The following is a 20246-nucleotide window of genomic DNA, read 5'->3' as shown; positions in this document are numbered from 1 at the left end:
CTTCATCGTGCGTCGTGTAGTATACGTGGGGTAACGAGAAGCGATTAACACCTCGAGCAGCTCCCGATCATCAATCGCTCGTGAGGGTGTCACCACAGCCGCTCACACTGCTCATGCGCAAACACGTAAACATCGGTGAAAAAGACGGCGCAGCACGGCTGTGCAGCGTGTGATCTGGACACAAGCGATGGAGGCACAACTTGTAGAACTTTGGAAAGCTCATCCGAGCCTTTTCGATGTGGCATCACAAAATTATCACGACCACAACAACCGTGAAAATAGTTGGATTTACATCGCTGCTCAATCACAGCTGCATGATCATGTTTTTCATTAGCAATTTAGCAAAGTTGATGGTGGTGGTGTGTCTGTGTGAGTGAAAGACAGAGAGAGCGAGCGACAGATTTTCTGTTATAACCTTCATGTTATGGAGGCACAGTGTGAGCACTCAGGTCGCATCAGAGCATCGGGCGGTATAGTGTGAGACCTGCATCGTGACCTGCAAACTTCTAATCCCTGCGAGTCAATCGTGCAGTTTGAGCAGGAGCTGAATAACGTGACTGAAAAAAATCGCACAGTGTCTGCCCAGCTTTAGGTGTACTGTCGTCCGAGACTTGCACCGCAGTGTCGGCGTTTGTTTCCCTGTTGGCCATGCTTGTTGTTGTGGTCATCTGTTGTCTTCCGGTATTTTCTCCGCAAGCGACCTTTCCTCGACCAATGAGATAATCTGAATTGTCATACTCGAATTGTCATAAGTGTGCTGTCAGCTCATTGGTCACAAAGCAGGAGAGGGGCTGGGAATTATGTTTTCAAACAAAGCGTTAATTCCATAAACATTTATAGACTACTTTTGATTCTCACTGTATTACGGGACAAAGTGCGTCCCTTATTAGGACGTGTACTTTTGTTTCTAAATACGGGACGATTCCGTTTTTTAAGGGACGGTTGGCAACCCTACCCACAACGCACCAAGACCACACGACTGCATGGCATATGGTTTGGTTACTTAAAGAAGACAAATTCATGAAAAAATAAAGTGAAATAAGATAAATAAATAATGTTTCCGCCCGGTTTCGAACCGGGGACCTTTCGCGTGTTAGGCGAACGTGATAACCACTACACTACGGAAACCGTGTGGCGGCTATAGACACCTGAGCATAGTTTTTAAAAGCTTGTATGCGGTCTACCGGTTGCACGAGTGTTTACTTGTCATCAGCAGCCCCCAACCTTTTTTGCGGCATGGACCGGTTTAATGTCCGACAATATTTTCACCGACCATTAAGGTGTCACGGATAAATACAACAAAATAAAATGATATGACCAAGACAGTGTTAGTTTGTAAATATAATAATAAACGCGAATTCACTGTGTAATTGTGTAACTTTATCAGCAGGATCCTCCTGAAATACGCCAACAACAATGAGAGTAACATCCTCCTCTCTGCCCCTTAAGGGTCTCTGGTCGCTATGGTAACACGTAAATATCAATCAATCGATCGATCGATCAGACCTTTATTTGTCACATGCAAGTTTGCGCCTGCAGTGGAATTGGACAACCAACCATACATACATAGCACAGACAGGTCGGAGACAGGTAGTAATTTGGAAGAACATTGAAATGTACAATACAATGGGCAAATGGAGGAGGGAAAAAAGAGACCTCTACTCATACTGGGCTCCTTGTGGGAGGTCAGCATGAGAACAGAAAACAAAAAAAACTCCTCTGCACAGAGAGCACATCACAACCCCATGAAGCACATGACAAGCAACAGGATGGGTAACGGGGTGAGAAGTGAGCTGATTACACACAGCCATCTTGCCATGCGCTACTAATCCAGCGCTGGACCTGCCGTCTGACCTCGGCCTTGGAAGCCTTCGAAGGCGTTTGGAGTCCAGAATGGGGGTGCGTAAGATGGCGGCAAAGAGTCTAAACAGTCCGTTATCAGGGAAGAATTTGTTGTTAAGCTCCAGCCTTGAGACCACGGTTGGCGCTGATATGGTAGCCACATGAAATGATGGTGTTTTCCTGTAGTGCGAACAACTGCATATCAATTTTACAGTCGATCTAAATGTCCGTCACTGGTCTCTCAATCACCCATTGGAGGGCCATGAGCCTCTCCGAAATGTTATCAATTTTGCGCTCAAAGAGCATAGTCTGAGGCTATGTCCACACTAGCCCGGATAACTTTGGAAACGGCGCGTTCGTCTGAAAACGCTTTGCGTCCACACTATCGTTTTCAGTTGTTTTCACAGAGTTGTGTGTCCACATTGAAACGGCCTAAAAAACACTTACGTTCCAGTACAGTGCATGTGTGAAACACAAGACGATTTGACCTGCCTCATTTCTGTCTGCCGTTTATTTACTTTCCGGCTCTTTGAAACTGCTGCAAAAGGCAGAGGAAAAGCACCAAGTTTTTTAAATGGACTAACAATGAAGTGGAGTTGTTGCCATGTGTGTCCCGTCTGTAACAACTGAAAATAAAAATAAATGAGTGGTCCAAAGTGAAGGATAAGCTCTGCATAATGTAACAAATGGCTCTCGGAGGAGGCGTATGCCCTTTTTCTCCTCTCCTCCTCTCCCTTAGCTTCCCTGCTTAGCCTCTTGTGTCCTTGTCTAGTCTCGTGTTCTTTGTATTACTTTCCCTGGAACACGCTCTCACAGTCTGTTTCTAAAACCTAAAGAGAATTATGGATTTGATCAACTGGTCTCTGGATGCTATTGACATCCTTTTCTCAATGAGAAGTCTGGGCTCGGGAGAGCCCGAGTGTCCTGGAGGGACTTTCCCTGCCGGATACACGATGGACGGGTGGCAGAAATGGAGGATCGTGTGCCTGGCGGGACTGTCGATTGAGGACGCTGAAGATATCTACCTATTCGGAACCATGATAACAGGGTGCTCACACACACAAACTACACCCTTTTTGGCTCCTACCTCAAAGCACACTGTGCGCTGTTGATCTTACGTGCTGCACAATAATGTTTAATATTTAGTATTTACTGTTATATTCCTATAGATCATCGTGATGTTGTTTATTATGTTGCTTTCGTTTTCTTCTGCTTGTTTTCTTTTTTCATTCTCAACAGGTAAAATCTACTGTTATCTATTGTTAGCTAGTTTATTGTGATGGTGTTGTTTTTATTATGTTGCTCTTTGTTGTTTGTTTTCTCTTTTGGTTTTTTATCTCCATACAGGTGATCCAGGTGTTTTGTTTGCTTTTCTTTTTTTTCTTACCCCCTTTCTCACCGTCTCTTCTCTCCTCCTCTATTTTTCTTTCTCTCCCTCTCTTTCTTTCATTCTTTCTCCCTGTCCTATCACCCAGGCATGTCTGTCCCGTCTTTAAAAAACGAAAATAAAATAAATACATAATTATAATAAAGGTCAATCAAATGGACCAATATGGCAAGGCCATGATGATCCACTTGGTAAAGTAAATCCACTTGGCATCTTTCTTGGCCTTCAGACAACAATGGCTAAAGATCCAAACGGGACAGGCAAAAAAAAAAAAGGAATACTTTGAGGACCTCCCTATTTCCACTGACACGTCTTCCATAAAGGAAGGCTTTTCTTTCAATGTCTAGCTAGCCAAGTGGTGGAAGGCTTTCACTTGGGTAGTATCTCATCTCTGAGATCAACAGAAGGGTTGGTGATAAAGACATATTATTATATTATACAGATCCATTGTGGTGAAGAAAGAACTGAGTGAATAAGCAAAGGTCTCAATTAACTGGTCGATCTACATCCCTACCCTCACCTATGATCACGAGCTGTGGATAGTGATCAAACACATATAAAGAAATCAACAGCGTTAGTTCAATGATGCTTTTATTTTGAAAGTAAAGAATAGAAAGAAATAACCCCGAGTAAGTTTGCAGTCAGTTATCTGTGTCTGGATTCATCCATCCATTCGCTTATCCTTTTCAGGGTCAGGGGAGCCTATCCCAGCTGTCATAGGGCGAAAGGCGGGGTACACCCTGGACAGGTCGCCAGTCTGTTGCAGGGCTAACACATAGGGACAGACAACCATTCGCACTCAAATTCACACCTAGTGACAATTTGGATTATCCAATTAACCTATCCCCACAAGCTGCATGTCTTTGGACGGTGGAAGGAAGCCGGAGTACCCGGAGAGAACCCACGCAAACACGGGGCGAACATGCAAACTCCACACAGAAAGACCGCGGCCTGATGGTGGAATTGAACTCAGGACCTTCTTGCTGTGCGGCAACAGTGCTAACCACCGTGCCACCGTGCTGCGGTGTCTGGATTCAGATGAAAAATAAGGAAACATTCCTCCACAGCACTGACACACATTTTATATCAAACTAAATCAGATGTTTACATTTTTATCATGATAGTCAGATTAAGTTTAACATCTGTTAAGAGTTTAAGAAAAACACCTGCATGATTATCAAAGAAGAGAAAAAAACTGTTGGATTTTGCCCAACTTAACAGGAAAGACTCCAGTTAAAAGCAAACATGTGGGCCAGCAGTCACCAAAATAACAGACTGACCAACACAGGACAGTGGAGCCAATAAAAAACGATGCAGTTTACCAACTTATAGAAAATAGTCAGGACCTAATGGAGGAGCAGCACTTTGTGAAGAGCCGACTCAAAGAAAGGACAAAGAGAAGAGAATCACTGAGCATTTAACTGGATTTATTTGAATCAAAGATAACAAGAAGAAGTAAATTATCTGAGTCAGTAGAAACAAATAAACACAAAACTAGAACCCAACCAGAAAGAGAGAGAGAGCAAGAAACTGATTATGGCAAATGATTTACTTCCTGTTTATCTAATGGCTAAGCTCCGCCCACACAGGTTAGTCCAAACAGGAATTGTTGGAGCTGTCACACCTCTCACATGGTGAAAATCAGATGACCACTGAAGGTGGTTTGATGGTTTTCATTGTCATATATCCTTGAATTAGCCCAGAGACGTACAGTCACCTGATCTCCAACCTCTAGAAGCAGTGAGACTCCATTAGAGGCACTTGCGAACCCAGATGATTGTTCTTCATATGCAAGAAATTTTTTCTCTTCATTCCTGAACAAGAAAGCACCTACAGATGCGCTGTCACGTCCTAGTACTTTCCAGTCAAAGTGGTAGACTCCTCTCACTGGTGCAGTGAAAATACCTGTGGGACATTTGTTTTTGTTAAATGGAAAATCAGCTGTTAGAACATCTGGAACATCAGCCTGACATCAACATAGCTCAGAAGTGACATTCAGTGTTATTACCTGTGTTTTTGTTGTAGGCATTTCCAATGTTTGTGACAACATGTTTGAAGACCAGAGTAGTCTCTGTGTTAAAGGGTCCAGTATATCCTTCACCTTGTTCCAGCAGAGAGGCTGAGAACGCCACCTGTGTGACTGAGAGAGAGAGAAAATTCATTTTAAACTTCCTGTTTTAGAGTTAGACTCTTCCCAAAAAAGTGACCATGACAAAAACTTTACAGCTGAAAGCGTTTCACTGTCACAGAAGAAATCAAACTCTGTCAAACTGAAATTTGATTGAATCTATTTTTGAGGATCCAAACTCGTCCTTTAGATCAGACAGGAAGGTATTTTGTAGCTTCTGCCAAGACAACAAACTGTGTTATTCAGTGTTTTAGTTGCATCTTGGTTTGTGCTTCAGACAAACATGAACTCAGTTTAATGTCATTCAGTAAATTAGATGCAGTAATGAACTTAATGTGTGTTCTGAAGCTCAAAGAGTGCTTTCACTTTGATGACCTGCACAGAGTGGGGATACACCTGTAAACAACACCTCTGTTAATCACAGATAACAATCACAAAAATCCTCTACTCGCTCTCCTGCTCCCACATTATTAGAACTACAAACATGGCTGCAGTTTTTATTTATTGCCATTTTTGAGAGTCAATATTTTACGGTTTGGACTGGCTGTAGTTTCAAATACTAATTTGTGGTGGGGCTTGGACTGTGGTGCCGTGCGAACGTGGAGTTTTAGGCTTAAAATTAGAAACTGGTTAAAGGACTTACAGGCAGACAAACAAAAATCATCCATTCAAAACATTCTGACACCCTGTTGCCGGTTTCACACTCATCAGTATTTGACTACTCAATCACTTAGAGTAAATCAGCAGTACTGACTCTAAATTGTAATTCATATATTGTAATTTTAAATCGCTATTGGGAAGAGTTGTCACCATTAAAATTATGATTGTGCTTAAAATAAACTACACCGATACCTAATAAACCCTCTCTTAAAATCATCACTGGTAGGTCAAAAAACATGACGGTGGTCTACAACTACCAAATTTGTATCACTACTTCTGATCCAATAGATTAAAAATTGATTAAACCAAGCTTATTAGACAGCTCTTGGCTGGACCTGGAACAAATTTCTAATCTGCCTTTCATATACTCCAGTATCATGACTTAGTTATCTTAATTAATTCCCACCAGGCTGGGAATTAATTATCCCATGTATCCCATGTAAATGAACACCCATTAGGAACAATCCAGGTCATAAAAAGAAGATATGAAATTTTCGAGTCATGAGTAACGTGTCATAGTCTAGAACAGCGGCCCCCAACCACCGGGCCTCGGACCGGTACCGGTCCGTGAGTCATTTGGTACCGGGCCGTGAGATTTGAGGCTCAGGTGTGAAATGTATGGTTTATGAATAAATTTTCTTTTTTTCGGTACCGGTACTAGTTTTATTTTATTGTATTTATCCGCGACACCTTAAAGGCCGGTGCATGAAAAATATTGTCGGGCATAAACCGGTCCGTGGCGCAAAAAAGGTTGGGGACCGCTGGTCTAGAACATCTTATGCGAAACTGAAACTTGAATTAAAATATGGAATCAGCAAAAGTAATTTTCTTGAATATCAGCAACTGAAAGCCTTCATGTGAAAAATGTGAAATGTGTCTGAAAATGTGTCAAATATAGAGATATTTCAGCATTTCTAGATTTCAGATTTCGACACAGTACCATGTTGCTGCTGCTGCTTCATCTGGTTGGCCTCAGTCCTCTGGTTCTGCAGTTCAGTCTTCAACTTTCCTGCTTGTTCTGAGAAAAATGTGAAATTGTCCTTGAGCACAAACTAAAGACATTTAAACACAGTGACACCACTTTATGGACAGATTATAAATTGATGAGCCAAATGTGAGTCAATTATCTGCACCTAACATTTCTACAGAGCAGAGCCCACACCTCCAGCAGAGCTTCAACAGCATCCCGAGGGAGAATGGCAACATTGAGTCAGAATGGACCATGTTCTGCGCCATCATTGCTAAAGCCATGGCCCTGAGCTGTGGTCGCAAGGTGGTTGGTGCCTGTCGTGGTGGCAACCCCCGAACCAAATGGTGGACACCGAGGGTGAGGGGATAGCCACCAGGCAGAAGGAAGAGTCCTATTGGGCTTGGTGAGCCTGCAGGACTTTGGAGGCAGCCGATAGATACCCACAGGCCAAGCGGAACATGGCTTGGGCAGTGGCCGACGCAAAAACTCGAGTGCTGGAGGAGTTTGGAGAGGCCATGGAAAAAGACTTTTTGATTGCCTCGAAGAGATTCTGGCAAACCATTAGGAGAATCATGAGGGGAAAGCCGTGCTCTACCTGCACTGTGTATAAGGCAGGTGGAGCACTGCTCACTTCGATTGAAAATATTGTTGGGCAGTGGAAGAAACACTTAAAGGACCTCCTTAATCACACTGGCATGTCTTTTGAGGAGGAAATATAGTCTGGGGATGAGAGGAACTATTCGTCTATCTCCGGAAGTGAGGTCACTGAGGCAGTTAAACAACTCCTTGGTGGCAGAGCCCCTGGGGTGGATGAGGTCTGCCCTAAGTTCCTGAAGGCTCTGGATGTTGTAGGGCTGTCTTGGTTGACACGCCTCTACAATGTTATGTGGAGATCAGGGGCAGTACTTCTGGATTGGCAGATTGGGCTTGTGGTTCCCATTTTTAAGAAGGGGACTGGAGGGTGGGATTCAACTATAGGGGGATCACTAAGTCCATGCCAGGGTGCTGGAAAGGAGAGACTGTCTGTTAGCTGAATCTCAGATACAGGAGGAACAATGCAGTTTTTGACCTGGTCATGGAACACTGGACCAGCTCTTTATCCTTTCAAGGATACCTGAGGATGCATGGGAGTTTGCCCAACCAGTCTACATGTATTTTGTGGACTTGGAGAAGGCATTTGACCTTGTCCCTCGGGGTGTCCTTTGGGAGGTGCTTCAGGAATATGGGGTTTTCTGGCTATTGCTACAGGCCATTTGATCCTTGTAAGACCATTGCTTGGTCCACTTAGCTGACAATAAGTCGGACTTGTTCCCAGTGGGTGATGGATGCCGTCAGGGCTGTCCTTTCTCACCGATTCTGTTTATAACTTTTTTGTAATGAATTTCTAGGGATAGCCAAGTGGCAGAAGGCTTTCATTCGGGTGGTCTCAGAATCTCAACTCTGCTTTTCACAGTTAATGTGGTGCTGTTGGCTTCATCAGGTGATTGCCTCCAGCTCTTACTGGAATGGTTTGCAGCCGAGTGTGAAGCGGTGGGAATGAAAATCAGTACCTCCAAATCTGAGGTCATGGTCCTCAGCCTGAAAATGGTGGAGTGCCCATTCCGGGTGTGGCGCAAGTCCTTCCCCAAGTAGAGGAGGATCTCGCCCCTTTAAGTATCTTGGGGTCTTGTTCACGAGTGACAGGAGAAAGGATGGGAGATCGACAGACAGATTGTTGCTGCACCTGCAGTGATGCATGCACTGTACCGGTCCGCCATGGGAAACACAGAGCTTAGCTCTGGCTTGGCTTAAAAGATAGGGTGAGGAGTTCGGGCCAGCTGAGAGATATTAACTCTCAGCTGGCCTGTGAACGTCTTGGTGTACGGATAAGCTGGAGGAGGTGGGTAGAGATATGGTGGGCTCAGTTTCTGTGCTTAGGCTGCTACCCCTGCAACCCGGCCCCGAATAAATGAAAGAAAATGGATGGATGGCTTTCATACAGTACCTTCTGACAGCTGCTTCAGCTGGTTGATCTCAGTTTTCTGACTCTCCAGCTTTGCTTCTAGTTCTGAGAAAATACCATAGAAATAAAAAGAAAAATCTCACTGACAGCACAAAGTAATTCACAGGTTTTTATCTATAAGTAGGAGAGTAACTGTGGCTCTCATTCTGTTCATGCTACACTGAGCAGTGGCCTCCTCCACGTCCCCACATCCTCCACCTCCACCTCATCTTTATCCACAGTCTGTGAACTCTGGCTGTCCCCTCTGTGTTTTCTGAATGTATGTAAAAGATGGCCACTAAAGCTTACCCCAGATCACTGGAAGAGTGATTTGGGTTACATTCTGCCATGTCCCATTTTCCTGTCTACTCTCCACTGTTCCTCCCCCGATAATGACTAAAAATGCCTGAGGAAAAACTACAAGATTTGAAGGCTAATCTTTTGGTCATATGTATATCCAGAACTCACATATACTTTTGGAGATATTCTCAGCTGCAACATTAAAAAAAATACCACCTTGTTGGAATATTGATATTACACAGCTATGTCTTCATCCATGAAGAGTTTAAAAAATCTGGATGTCTAACAAGTAAAACGAGCAACTTATATCTGCAGGTAGAGATATAACACAGACTTTAAATGATGGTTAGAATTGTTGTATCAGCAGAAACTGGTGTTTAAGTAAATGTTGAATTATTTGGTTTGGAAGAGTTTGCCATGAAGAGGAGCTGTGAGCCGTTTCATTATAAACACATTACAGTCAGTTCCTGATGTTGAGATGAAAAAAACCTGTCTTTTTCCTGGTATAAAATAATAGGTTATTTTGAAATAAACATTTTTTATGGGAGTTTTCTTTCTTTTTTTTTTTTTCTTTAAAATCAAATGTATGAAAAGACAAAATAAAATAAATGTATCATATGGACCAGGTCAATGATGGTTTCCACACAGTACCTTTTGACTGTCGCTTCAACTGGTTGATCTCAGTCTTCTGTCGCTTCAGCTTTACTGCTTTTTCTGAAATAAGTGCAAAAGGAATTTGTTTCCCTGTACCATGAGTTTCTATGAAGATTACTTTGAAATTTCTATACCAAAATATTCAGTTTCACAAGAAAACACATGACCATGAATGTTGGTCATTCCTGTTTCTGATGTTCTGGATATTTCTGGAGTCACACTGGTACCTTGCTCTCTCTGTAGGACAGTGATCCGCTCTGTCTGCAAAGCCAGTGAGGTGGTCAGCTCTCTCAGCTCAGCGTGGAAGTCCTGTGGACAGGACTGTTGCTCTGCAGTCTCAGTCTGATCTGCTGAAACAGAGCAGACCAGAAGCAAAAGTGGGAGAAACATGATGATCTTCATTCTGTCAACAGAAACCTGCTGTATAACTGTCATCTGTTAATCTGAGAGTTTTATAACGAGGGGAAAAGAGGCGTGAATGAGGAGCTTACTGCCCCACATGTCCCCTCATCCTCCACCTGACACACTGCAGAGCCACAAGACCACGCCTCCTACAGGTGCTGTTGGTGAATGATTGAAGAAGCAGACTGCATGAATAAACAATCAAGGTCATGTAAACAGAGCAGGAATGAAGAGATATCGTCCCAAAAGTTTGATTCTGTTCATCAGTTCCCAACGCTCCTTCACAAACAAAGACCATCCAAGCATTTTCTGTAATCCTAAAACTGGACTTTGTATGTGATGATGAGATAGCCTTTATTTGTCAGTTGCAGGTCTTTTGCCCACAACCGAGATGACAGACCTTGCCGACCGTACATACAATACAAACATCACATTGGGGAGACAGGTCAGGCCAGGTAGCGAGGAAAAAAAACATTGAAATGTGCAACACAAAAGGATAATACAGGAATGCACAGGTATCAACACACCATAACACAATAAACACAGACAAGCAACATGGGAAAGAGTTCCAGTGTGTACATCTGATCTGGGACCGCTGCAATCTTTCGACTGCGCCTCCAGCTGACCCAATGTCCACATCATGGGGGAGGTAAGCGTTGGAGGTGGCGTTGGATCCGGGGTAGGGAGGGTGATGCGTGAGTGAGTGCTTATCAGTATCAGTATGTGTATGTGCGTGCGCGTCCATAGTTCAGCTGAGACAGTGTCCTTCGCCCTGCCAGGCTAAGTAAACAGTCTTCCAGCCAACCCAGGTGGCCTTGCAGGGAATGGGAAGGAACAGACTCAACACAGTCGTTATCAGGGAGTTGTTGTTCAGCTCCAGCCTTGAGCTGGCGCCGAAGGGGTAGCCGGGTTATATAAATAAATGTAACTTTTTTTTCATTGAATGTTGGCTTGATCATGTCCAGAGGCGGAGCCAGACATTTGAAACACCCGGGGCTTAGCCCTAAAGGATAGTATGCATGTGGGATGGTTTGGGGGGGGGGTTAGAAATGACTGAAAGATTAATAGGCTCTGCTTTGAGTTTTGTTCAAAAAAGAATGACTTCATATAGGGAAAAATATATATCACATATGCAGGACACCTTAAACTATTTTTTTAATTAAGCAGCGAGGCAGAACAAAGTCGGGGCTGCATCAAGACACGAGGACTAAACCCCGATTCAACCAGACCCAGAACTGATCCAGAATTAAAACAGGACTACAACAGTTCAAAATCAGGACTACTCAGGACTTAACCAAGACAGAACAAGAGTCAGAACTAGATGATAGTAGTAGAGATGGACCGATCCGATATTACGTATCGGTATCAGTCCGATACTGACCTAAATTACTGGATCGGATATCGGAGAAAAATAAAAAATGTAATCCGATCCATTAAATATCACGAAAGCACCTCACAAAACTTGCAACACGCCGTAACTCACCTCAGAACGTTAGCAGTCGGAGCAGTATGCATCACGTGATAGAGCGGCTGTGGCATGCGGGACCTGTCGGTGGTCTGGATAGCATGTGGAGCTTCGCTAGCAACCCGGCATTTCATCTCCGACAAAGTTATCCCCGAGAGAAGTAAAGCAAGTGTGTAAGTCCATCTCTGAATGTTTGTAAAGCATTCCTGCGTTAAGCTTAACAAGCGACTGCCTCTCGCTCTCCGGCTGTAAAATGAATAGAAGTCAATTACTGTATATAGTGACTATTAAGTCTAATATATATACCCTAGTAAGCTATAGTACTTTTTCCTTTGGGAAGGTACCATCTGTGCAGTCTGCAATTTTGTTGAAGAAAGATGTTGAATCTATTTAATATTTCTTGAAAAATAATTGATTTCTGTGCATTTTTTTTCACACTGCATCAAATTAAGGTTGATTACGTCGATTAAGCATCATGAGGTGGAGTGTGAGGGGTGGTTCCCTATTTTTTATTTATTTATTTTTGTTGTTGCTGGGAGTTGGAACCCTATTAGTTAGGTTGCTTAATATTTATGCTAAGTACTCTTTAAAATACCAGAATAGGGAGGATGGTGTAGGTTTAAGTTTATTAGATTGATCAGTATTGCTGAACTATGAAATATTTTTTTGTATACAGGTATAACAGAATAGCTTTAGTGTAGTTGTTGTTTTAAACTTGAGTATGAACTTGCAGACTTGCAAATTGCAGCAAGATATTTAAAAAAACAGTTTTGTTGATTAAAAAACACTATATCGGATTCATATCGGTATCAGCAGATATCCAAATTTATGATATCGGTATCGGACATAAAAAAGTGGTATCGTGCCATCTCTAGATAGTAGCACTAAAAATCATCATAGACCTGAACTACACTTGTTTTTTTTAATTCTACCAAAGTACAATATTTAAATTGAGAAAAGTTTATATAATTATTTAGCCTTGTTGTGCAAACAAGCTGCATAACTTAGTAAATGTAGAATTTGAAAAATAGTAAACCTAAAAAGAAAAACTAGGTACGAGATACATGAGTACCTATGATACAGTGATACTTTTGGTAAACAACCATTTGACTAACATGTGTGTCTCACCTGCTCTTGTTCATCTCTGTTCTGTCCTCATTCTCCTCTCTCTCCCTCTCTGTTCCTCTCTCTCCCTCTTTGTGCTGACAATCATCAAATATACAGGGGAAACCAGATATTTACTCTTCAGATCAAAACACTTTTTTAATTGTAACATCAAATCAGACTAAACGTTTATTTTTTTAGATTGATAAATATAAAAAACATATTTGTTAACTTTAAGGGTAAAGAGAGAAATTGTCTGTATTTCTTAATTGCAAATGGCACCAAATTGTATTCAAAATTTAGCCACACTTATGGAGCTCCACAGTTGTTTTTCTGGTGTTTTGGTTGACATCTCTTGATTTTCCCATTTCAAAGCAACAGGCTCTGTGTTTTGCCTTATATGCATCCACAGCTGTGCCACCAGGTTACTCACATGGACTCTACTAACCTATCAGAAGCTTCTTCAGCTCAGAATGGAATCGTCTGGACTTTTGTTATTAATTAACAATAAACTTAGTGTATATGTACTCCTACATTTGATCAAAGTTATGATAAATAGGAGCTCTGTCTCTCTTTATTCTGACATTTAACTAATTCAAAAGATATTTCAATATTTATTTATCCAAAGCAAAACAAGTTTACTCTAAATTGATGTTGTACAGTAAAAATGTTTTATGTTTTCTCCCTAAAGTGTAAATATCTGGTTACAAATGTGAATATCCTGCTGTGTCCTGAAATCCCTCTTGTTTTGCATAGAAATATACTGAACAACATACAAAGCATAATATATAAAATAACATTTACCTGAGTTTTTTCTTTGAAAGAAGCCTCTAATGTCCATTCTTATATTTCAGTATGTTGTGATATTTTGATACCATGGTAGCATTTACAGGATATTGTTTTATAGTGATATTATACAGGAAAACTGTTACTCAATAAGGCCCATTTGTTGTTTTTCTCTTTCTCTGTGACCCAAGAATTAATGTGTAAGACTCACAGGCTGGTACCCCAAGGTCGAAAATACCACAGAGACGAGACCACTTCCTTACTCCCATCCTCCCTTCCTTATCCTTTAGAAAAGAGCTTGTTAAAGGCCAGGTGGTTTGTTTCAGAATTCACTAATGAAAGAACTCTGTATTCTATGTCTAGGAGTGTATTTTGCTGGGATGATCATAAATTGTAGCTGAACTGATAAACTACACAAAGGATACTTCTTTGCTCAGAAGGCAGGAAGACGTTTCCTTATTTGGTCTGTACCGGTTTGAACTGAGAACCTGCTGACACACGAACCTTTTTTTCCTCTATATAAACTGTTGTATACTGAATAAACCTTTGAGTTGATTGTGGGAGAGCAACCTGAACAGTCTCTGTATCATTTTGTTCTCCTAACTGCTCCCGACGTCGTAACTAACCCAGCTGAACGGCATACCTGAGCGTTACTTTGAATAATTAGGAATCTTATAAGGAAAGGACAAAACTCTGCTTATCGGTGCTCACGCCTTGGAGGAAACCCGATCCACGGAGAAACCCGGGACGGAGATTTCTTTCACAGTACATAACTGAAACCGATTTAGTCGGGGAGGGTAAGAACTGAAAATATGAAATAAACACACATAAGCTAAGACTCTCTAAAAAAAATAGCATTTGTTCGGCTTTTCATTTCGCCATTTGTTGATTTACTTGAAGAGCAAGTAACGTAATATTGGTCAAGTGATCAGTTTGATATCAATCTTTCGTGATTCACCGTCACATTTACATTATTTGTATGGTACGAATGATTTGCTTTGTTACCTGGTCGAACTTAAGCTCTCCTTAGTATGGCTGGCTCCGTTTCTCCAACAGCTCACTCACAGGCAGCAGCTGCCCCGCCCCCTCGCTCAGTCGCTTAGTGCCTGAGCTCAGATCGTACCAATATCAGGGGGGGATTCACGCACAGTCGTAAATTCCCACAGTGTGCACTATGTGCTTCGAATATTGTGTGTAGTTTTTGTTTTATACAGTTGTCAGCCAGGCATCTAACTATGAAAAAATTACACTCCAAAAGACAAAACAACCCGGGCTTGAGCCCAGTAAGCCACCCCCACGCTCCGCCCCTGCTGTGAAGTCACAGCTGACATGATCAAGCCAACATTCAATGAAAAAAAAGTTACATTTATTTATATAACCCGGCTACCCCTTCGGCGCCAGCTCAAGGCTGGAGCTGAACAACAACTCCCTGATAACGACTGTGTTGAGTCTGTTCCTTCCCATTCCCTGCAAGGCCACCTGGGTTGGCTGGAAGACTGTTTACTTAGCCTGGCAGGGCAAAGGACACTGTCTCAGCTGAACTATGGACACGCACACACATACATATACTGATACTGATAAGCACTCACTCACGCATCACCCTCCCTACCCCGGATCCAACGCCACCTCCAACGCTTACCTCCCCCATGATGTGGACATTGGGTCAGCTGGAGGCGCAGTCGAAAGATTGCAGCGGTCCCAGATCAGATGTACACACTGGAACTCTTTCCCATGTTGCTTGTCTGTGTTTATTGTGTTATTGTCATGGTCCTGGGCCATGTTGGCCCAGTGTTCTTGGTTTTCTTGTATGTTTGTATTTTATTCCTTATTTAGGCCATGTTTTCTGAGTTGCCCTGTTGTGTTGTTCCCTAAGTGTTTTCCCTTCATGGCTTTTACCCCCTGTGTGCCCTCTGTGTATTTATGAGCCCTCGTCTCCCTTTGTGGTTGTTTCATGTTTCCCCAGCCCGTTATGTCTGTGTTTTCCCCGTGCTCTCTCTCCTCCTGTCTGAACCTCTGTGCACTTCCTGTTTACTTTGTGACTCTCACGCCTGTACATGTCATGTTCAGTTCACCCCGCCCTGTCTCGTTATGATTATCAGTGTCACCTGTGTTCCCCTCTGTCTCTCGGTTCTTAGAGTCCTCTGCCTTATAGGTTATGTCTCTGTGTTTCTTAGTTGCCGTCTCCACTGTCAAGTTCGCGTCTCTGTGTGATCCTTCCTGTTTTACTTTGAAGGTCCGTTTCTTATGTGAATGTGTCCTGCTTTGCTTGTCTCGTCAGTCCTGATTTCTCCCAGCTGTGCCCTCCTTCTGTGTCTCATTCCCCTCGTTACTCCCCAGTGTATTTAAACCCTGTGTTTCTCTGAGTCAGTGTGACGTTGTCCCTCATGCTGTGTGTGGATCTCCCTGTGAGTTCTTAGTTTGTGGCTTCCCAGTTTAGTTTGTATGTTTGTTCTACCGGCAAATAAAGCTGTGTTTTGAGTTCATTCCCTCGAGTCTGTGAGTCCTGCATTTTGGGTCCAACTCCCGCCTGCCGCACAGCGATTCATGACAGTACGACGTCACCAGATATGGACCCAGCAGCACTCAACCCACCAGAAGAACTGCGTCTGGACATAATCTACTCCGTGGAAAGACTCCTGCATCTGTGGCTCGAACATGAGGGGAAGGAATTTCGCTGTGCTGTGGAAACCAAACGACAGCGTTTAATCTCTGGTCTTCCCTGGCTACTCAGTGCGCTCCACCCACTCGAACAGGATTTAATCCAAAATGAGCTCCACCTTCATCCCCCAGCTGCTACTGCCCACCTGCCTGAAGGGCCGGATGTGGAGCCGCTCGGCCCGTCAGAGCCATCATCTAAAAAGAAATGACGACCACGCCGCCAGCGCGCCACCCCACAGCCGGACATTCAGACTTGTACATCGCCGGCTGTGGTGAGTAAGGACTCTCTTTTTTTTTTTTTTTTTTTTGTGTCGAACCGTGGAACTATTCGTTCAGGGGCTGTGTTTTGTGCTATGGACGGTAATGTGAACAGTTTATCAGCTGCCCAGCCTCCTGAAGCTCTCTTAGCTGCCCAGCTACAAGCTGCGTCTCCTGTGTCCCCGCTAGCACAGCCATTAACTCCACTACACGCTCCATTTTCACCTCTACCATCGCTTCAGTCATCAGTTCGGTCTGCCACTCAGTCGCCCTTAGTTCCGTCATCCACACTACCACCTGTTTCCCTTCCACCACCACCATCACTACACCCAGCCATTCAGGCTGCTACTCAGTCAGACATTCAACCCATAGCCCTGCCGTTAATATGCTCTGTAGCTGAGCCACTAGCCGCCCAACCCGCAGCCACTTCAGCCACTCCTCCACCCGTCACACCTCCACTACAACCATCACTCAGTCTTCACTCTCTTCACCCATGACTGTATTTCCTCCTGCGCGTCCAATCTCATTGTTAAGTTTGCAGATGACACTACAGTGCTCGGACTTATATCCAACAATGATGAGACAAACTATAGGACAGAGGTGCAACAACTAGAGTCATGGTGCCACGACAATAACTTGGTCTTAAACACCAAAAAGACCAAGGAGATCATTGTAGATTTCCGGAAGAGGGGCCATAACAACCATCTGCCTCTTCATTGGCAGTGAGGCGGTGGAGAGGGTGAGCAGTTTTAAATTCTTGGGGGTAACTGTGACCGAGGACCTGTCCTGGGGCAACCATATCACCTCAGTTGTACGGAAGGCCCAACAGCGCCTCTACTACCTGAGGAGACTGCGGAGCGCACACATTCCCAGATCTCTGATGTTGAACTTCTACAACTGTGCCATCAGCAGCGTTCTGACGTATGGATTTCTAGTGTGGTTCCCCAGCTGCACCAAGGCCGATCAGCAAGCACTCCAGCGGGTGGTGAAAGAAGCTGGCAGAATTATTGGAACAAGTCTGCCAGAGATCAGTAATATCTTCCCCACTCGCTGTCTGAGGAGGGTGCACAGTATCCTGCGGGACCAACATCACCCTGCGCGCCACCTTTTCCATCTGCTGCCCTCAGGGAGAAGGTACAGGTCTATACAGGCCAGAACATCCAGACTGGCCAACAGCCTGTATCCACAGGCTGTGAGGCTCCTGAACTCTCTGCCCCCCTCTCACGGACAATAACCATATCCAACTTCTTAATAGCAATGAACTGGTCTGCATTGGTGCATCATATCTTTATTCTCTTTCCCCTCCTGCCCCCCCCCCTTTCTTAAATAGATAACTATCATATCTCACAGTACAATAATATTGAATGGGTTGCATTGTTGTATTTTGTCATGTTTCTCAGGTCTTTGTCTGAATTTCTACGAACATTATTGCTAAGGATTGTCTTATTGCATTGGAGTCACACTGGGTTAAATATGTACACTTGGGTTTTAAGGGGTATTTATTATTTTCTTTTTTTTTGGGTTGTATGGAAGCCCCAAACGCAATTTCATTGTTCTTGACAATAAATAAATAAATACTAAAAAATACTCTAGTGCAGTCTCCAGTGTCCCCAGTGCAGTCTCCAGTGTCCCCAGTGCAGTCTCCAGTGTCCCCAGTGCAGTCTCCAGTGTCCCCAGTGCAGTCTCCAGTGTCCCCAGTGCAGTCTCCAGTGTCCCCAGTGCAGCCTCCTTTAGCACAGTCACCCACTCAACCACCAGCACCACAACCGTCACTACCTCTAGTTCATTCCCCTGTGAAGTCATTAACTCCACCACCTACTCCACTCTCACCACCACCGTTACTACAGACATCAGTTCGGTCCCCTGTGCAGTCATTTACTTCTCCACCGTTAGCAGCTCAGGTCCCCGTGTGTCCAGCAGCTCAGGTCCCCGTGTGTCCAGCAGCTCAGGTCCCCGTGTGTCCAGCAGCTCAGGTCCCCGTGTGTCCAGCAGCTCAGGTCCCCGTGTGTCCAGCAGCTCAGGTCCCCGTGTGTCCAGCAGCTCAGGTCCCCGTGTGTCCAGCAGCTCAGCTCGCACCTGAGTCCAGCAGCTCAGGTCCCCGTGTGTCCAGCAGCTCAGCTCGCACCTGAGTCCAGCAGCTCAGGTCCCCGTGTGTCCAGCAGCTCAGCTCGCACCTGAACCTTTGGCCCAGTTCCCCGTAGCAGTGCAGTTTTCTAGCCAGCTTAACGTTGAGCCCGGGGTCCCAATTCTCTCTGGCTCTACATCGGCTCCTGCTGGAAGCTCGGATGAGCTCATCCAGCACTCCGCGGCTCCCGTGCCGCCATCTACCTCGTCCGCTGGGGGTTCCAGTGAGCCCAGCCAGCACCTCCTCGTCTCCGCTGGAGGGCCCGAGGAGCCCGTTCAGCCACCTGTCTCTGCTATGCCTGGTCTGGTCCGGCCTCAGCCTGTGCTTCGCCTGGTCCGGCCCCCGCATCGCCACCGTCTGGTCCTGCCTCGACTGGTCCTGTGCCCACCAGGCCATGGCCAGCACGCCTAAGACTGGAGGGCCGCCGCTGCCTTCCGCGCGGTCGGCCCCCTGAACTGCTCCGTCGTCTCCTTCGCCGCCGCCGCTGCCTTCCGCGCGGTCGGCCCCCTGAACTGCTCCGTCGTTGTCCCCCCCTTCGCCATCGCCGCTGCCTTCCGCACGGCCGGCCTCCGGACCAGCTCTGTCACCTGTGCCACCCACCTGGTCGGCCCCCCGACCGTGTGACCCGTGAACTCTTGTGCCTGTGGGCTCTGGGTCGGCCCCCTGAACTTTATTTGGACTGTGGTCATGTGCTCCTGTGTCTTCTGTTTGTTTTTGTTTCCCGTTCTGGTCCCTCCGTCCTGGTCCCCCGCCTCCCGCCCTGGGTGGGTTTTCTGTTTTTGTTTTTTCGGGTTTGGGCTGTTGGGAGCCAGCCCTTGAGGGGGGGGGGGGGGTACTGTCATGGTCCTGGGCCATGTTGGCCCAGTGTTCTTGGTTTTCTTGTATGTTTGTATTTTATTCCTTATTTAGGCCATGTTTTCTGAGTTGCCCTGTTGTGGTGTTCCCTAAGTGTTTTCCCTTCATGGCTTTTACCCCCTGTGTGCCCTCTGTGTATTTATGAGCCCTCGTCTCCCTTTGTGGTTGTTTCATGTTTCCCCAGCCCGTTATGTCTGTGTTTTCCCCGTGCTCTCTCTCTCCTCCTGTCTGAACCTCTGTGCACTTCCTGTTTACTTTGTGACTCTCACGCCTGTACATGTCATGTTCAGTTCACCCCGCCCTGTCTCGTTATGATTATCAGTGTCACCTGTGTTCCCCTCTGTGTCTCTCGGTTCTTAGAGTCCTCTGCCTTATAGGTTATGTCTCTGTGTTTCTTAGTTGCCGTCTCCACTGTCAAGTTCGCGTCTCTGTGTGATCCTTCCTGTTTTACTTTGAAGGTCCGTTTCTTATGTGAATGTGTCCTGCTTTGCTTGTCTCGTCAGTCCTGATTTCTCCCAGCTGTGCCCTCCTTCTGTGTCTCATTCCCCTCGTTACTCCCCAGTGTATTTAAACCCTGTGTTTCTCTGAGTCAGTGTGACGTCGTCCCTCATGCTGTGTGTGGATCTCCCTGTGTCTCGCTGTGAGTTCTTAGTTTGTGGCTTCCCAGTTTA

General features: G+C 44.9%; 1 protein-coding gene across 1 annotated transcript; it reads right to left on the bottom strand.

Annotated features, from left to right (window-relative positions):
* Positions 1–4442: 4442 nt before the first annotated feature.
* On the bottom strand, positions 4443–10412 carry LOC308387733 (uncharacterized protein). The gene is made up of 6 exons (XM_080867994.1): positions 10150–10412; positions 9920–9982; positions 8972–9034; positions 6958–7035; positions 5238–5369; positions 4443–5134 (listed from the first exon to the last, which is right to left on the bottom strand). Exons 1-6 carry the CDS (start codon positions 10355–10357, stop codon positions 4857–4859), a joined length of 822 nt encoding a protein of 273 aa, XP_080724120.1. The 5' UTR covers positions 10358–10412; the 3' UTR covers positions 4443–4856.
* Positions 10413–20246: the final 9834 nt, after the last annotated feature.

This window comes from Rhamphochromis sp. 'chilingali' (assembly GCF_963969265.1).
Source record: "Rhamphochromis sp. 'chilingali' genome assembly, chromosome: 19".
Classification (NCBI taxonomy): Eukaryota; Metazoa; Chordata; class Actinopteri; order Cichliformes; family Cichlidae; genus Rhamphochromis; species Rhamphochromis sp. 'chilingali'.
The sequence above is the reverse complement of the archived record's forward strand: the minus strand, read 5'-3'. Positions and strand labels throughout refer to the sequence as shown.

Coding starts and splice junctions, on each gene's coding strand:
- LOC308387733 (XM_080867994.1), bottom strand. CDS start 10,357: ATGACAGTTATACAGCAGGTTTCTGTTGACAGAATGAAGATCATCATG. Junction 9,035..9,919: donor GTTGAAGCGACAGTCAAAAG/GTACTGTGTGGA, acceptor GTATTTTCTCAG/AACTAGAAGCAAAGCTGGAG. Junction 7,036..8,971: donor GCTGAAGCAGCTGTCAGAAG/GTACTGTATGAA, acceptor CATTTTTCTCAG/AACAAGCAGGAAAGTTGAAG.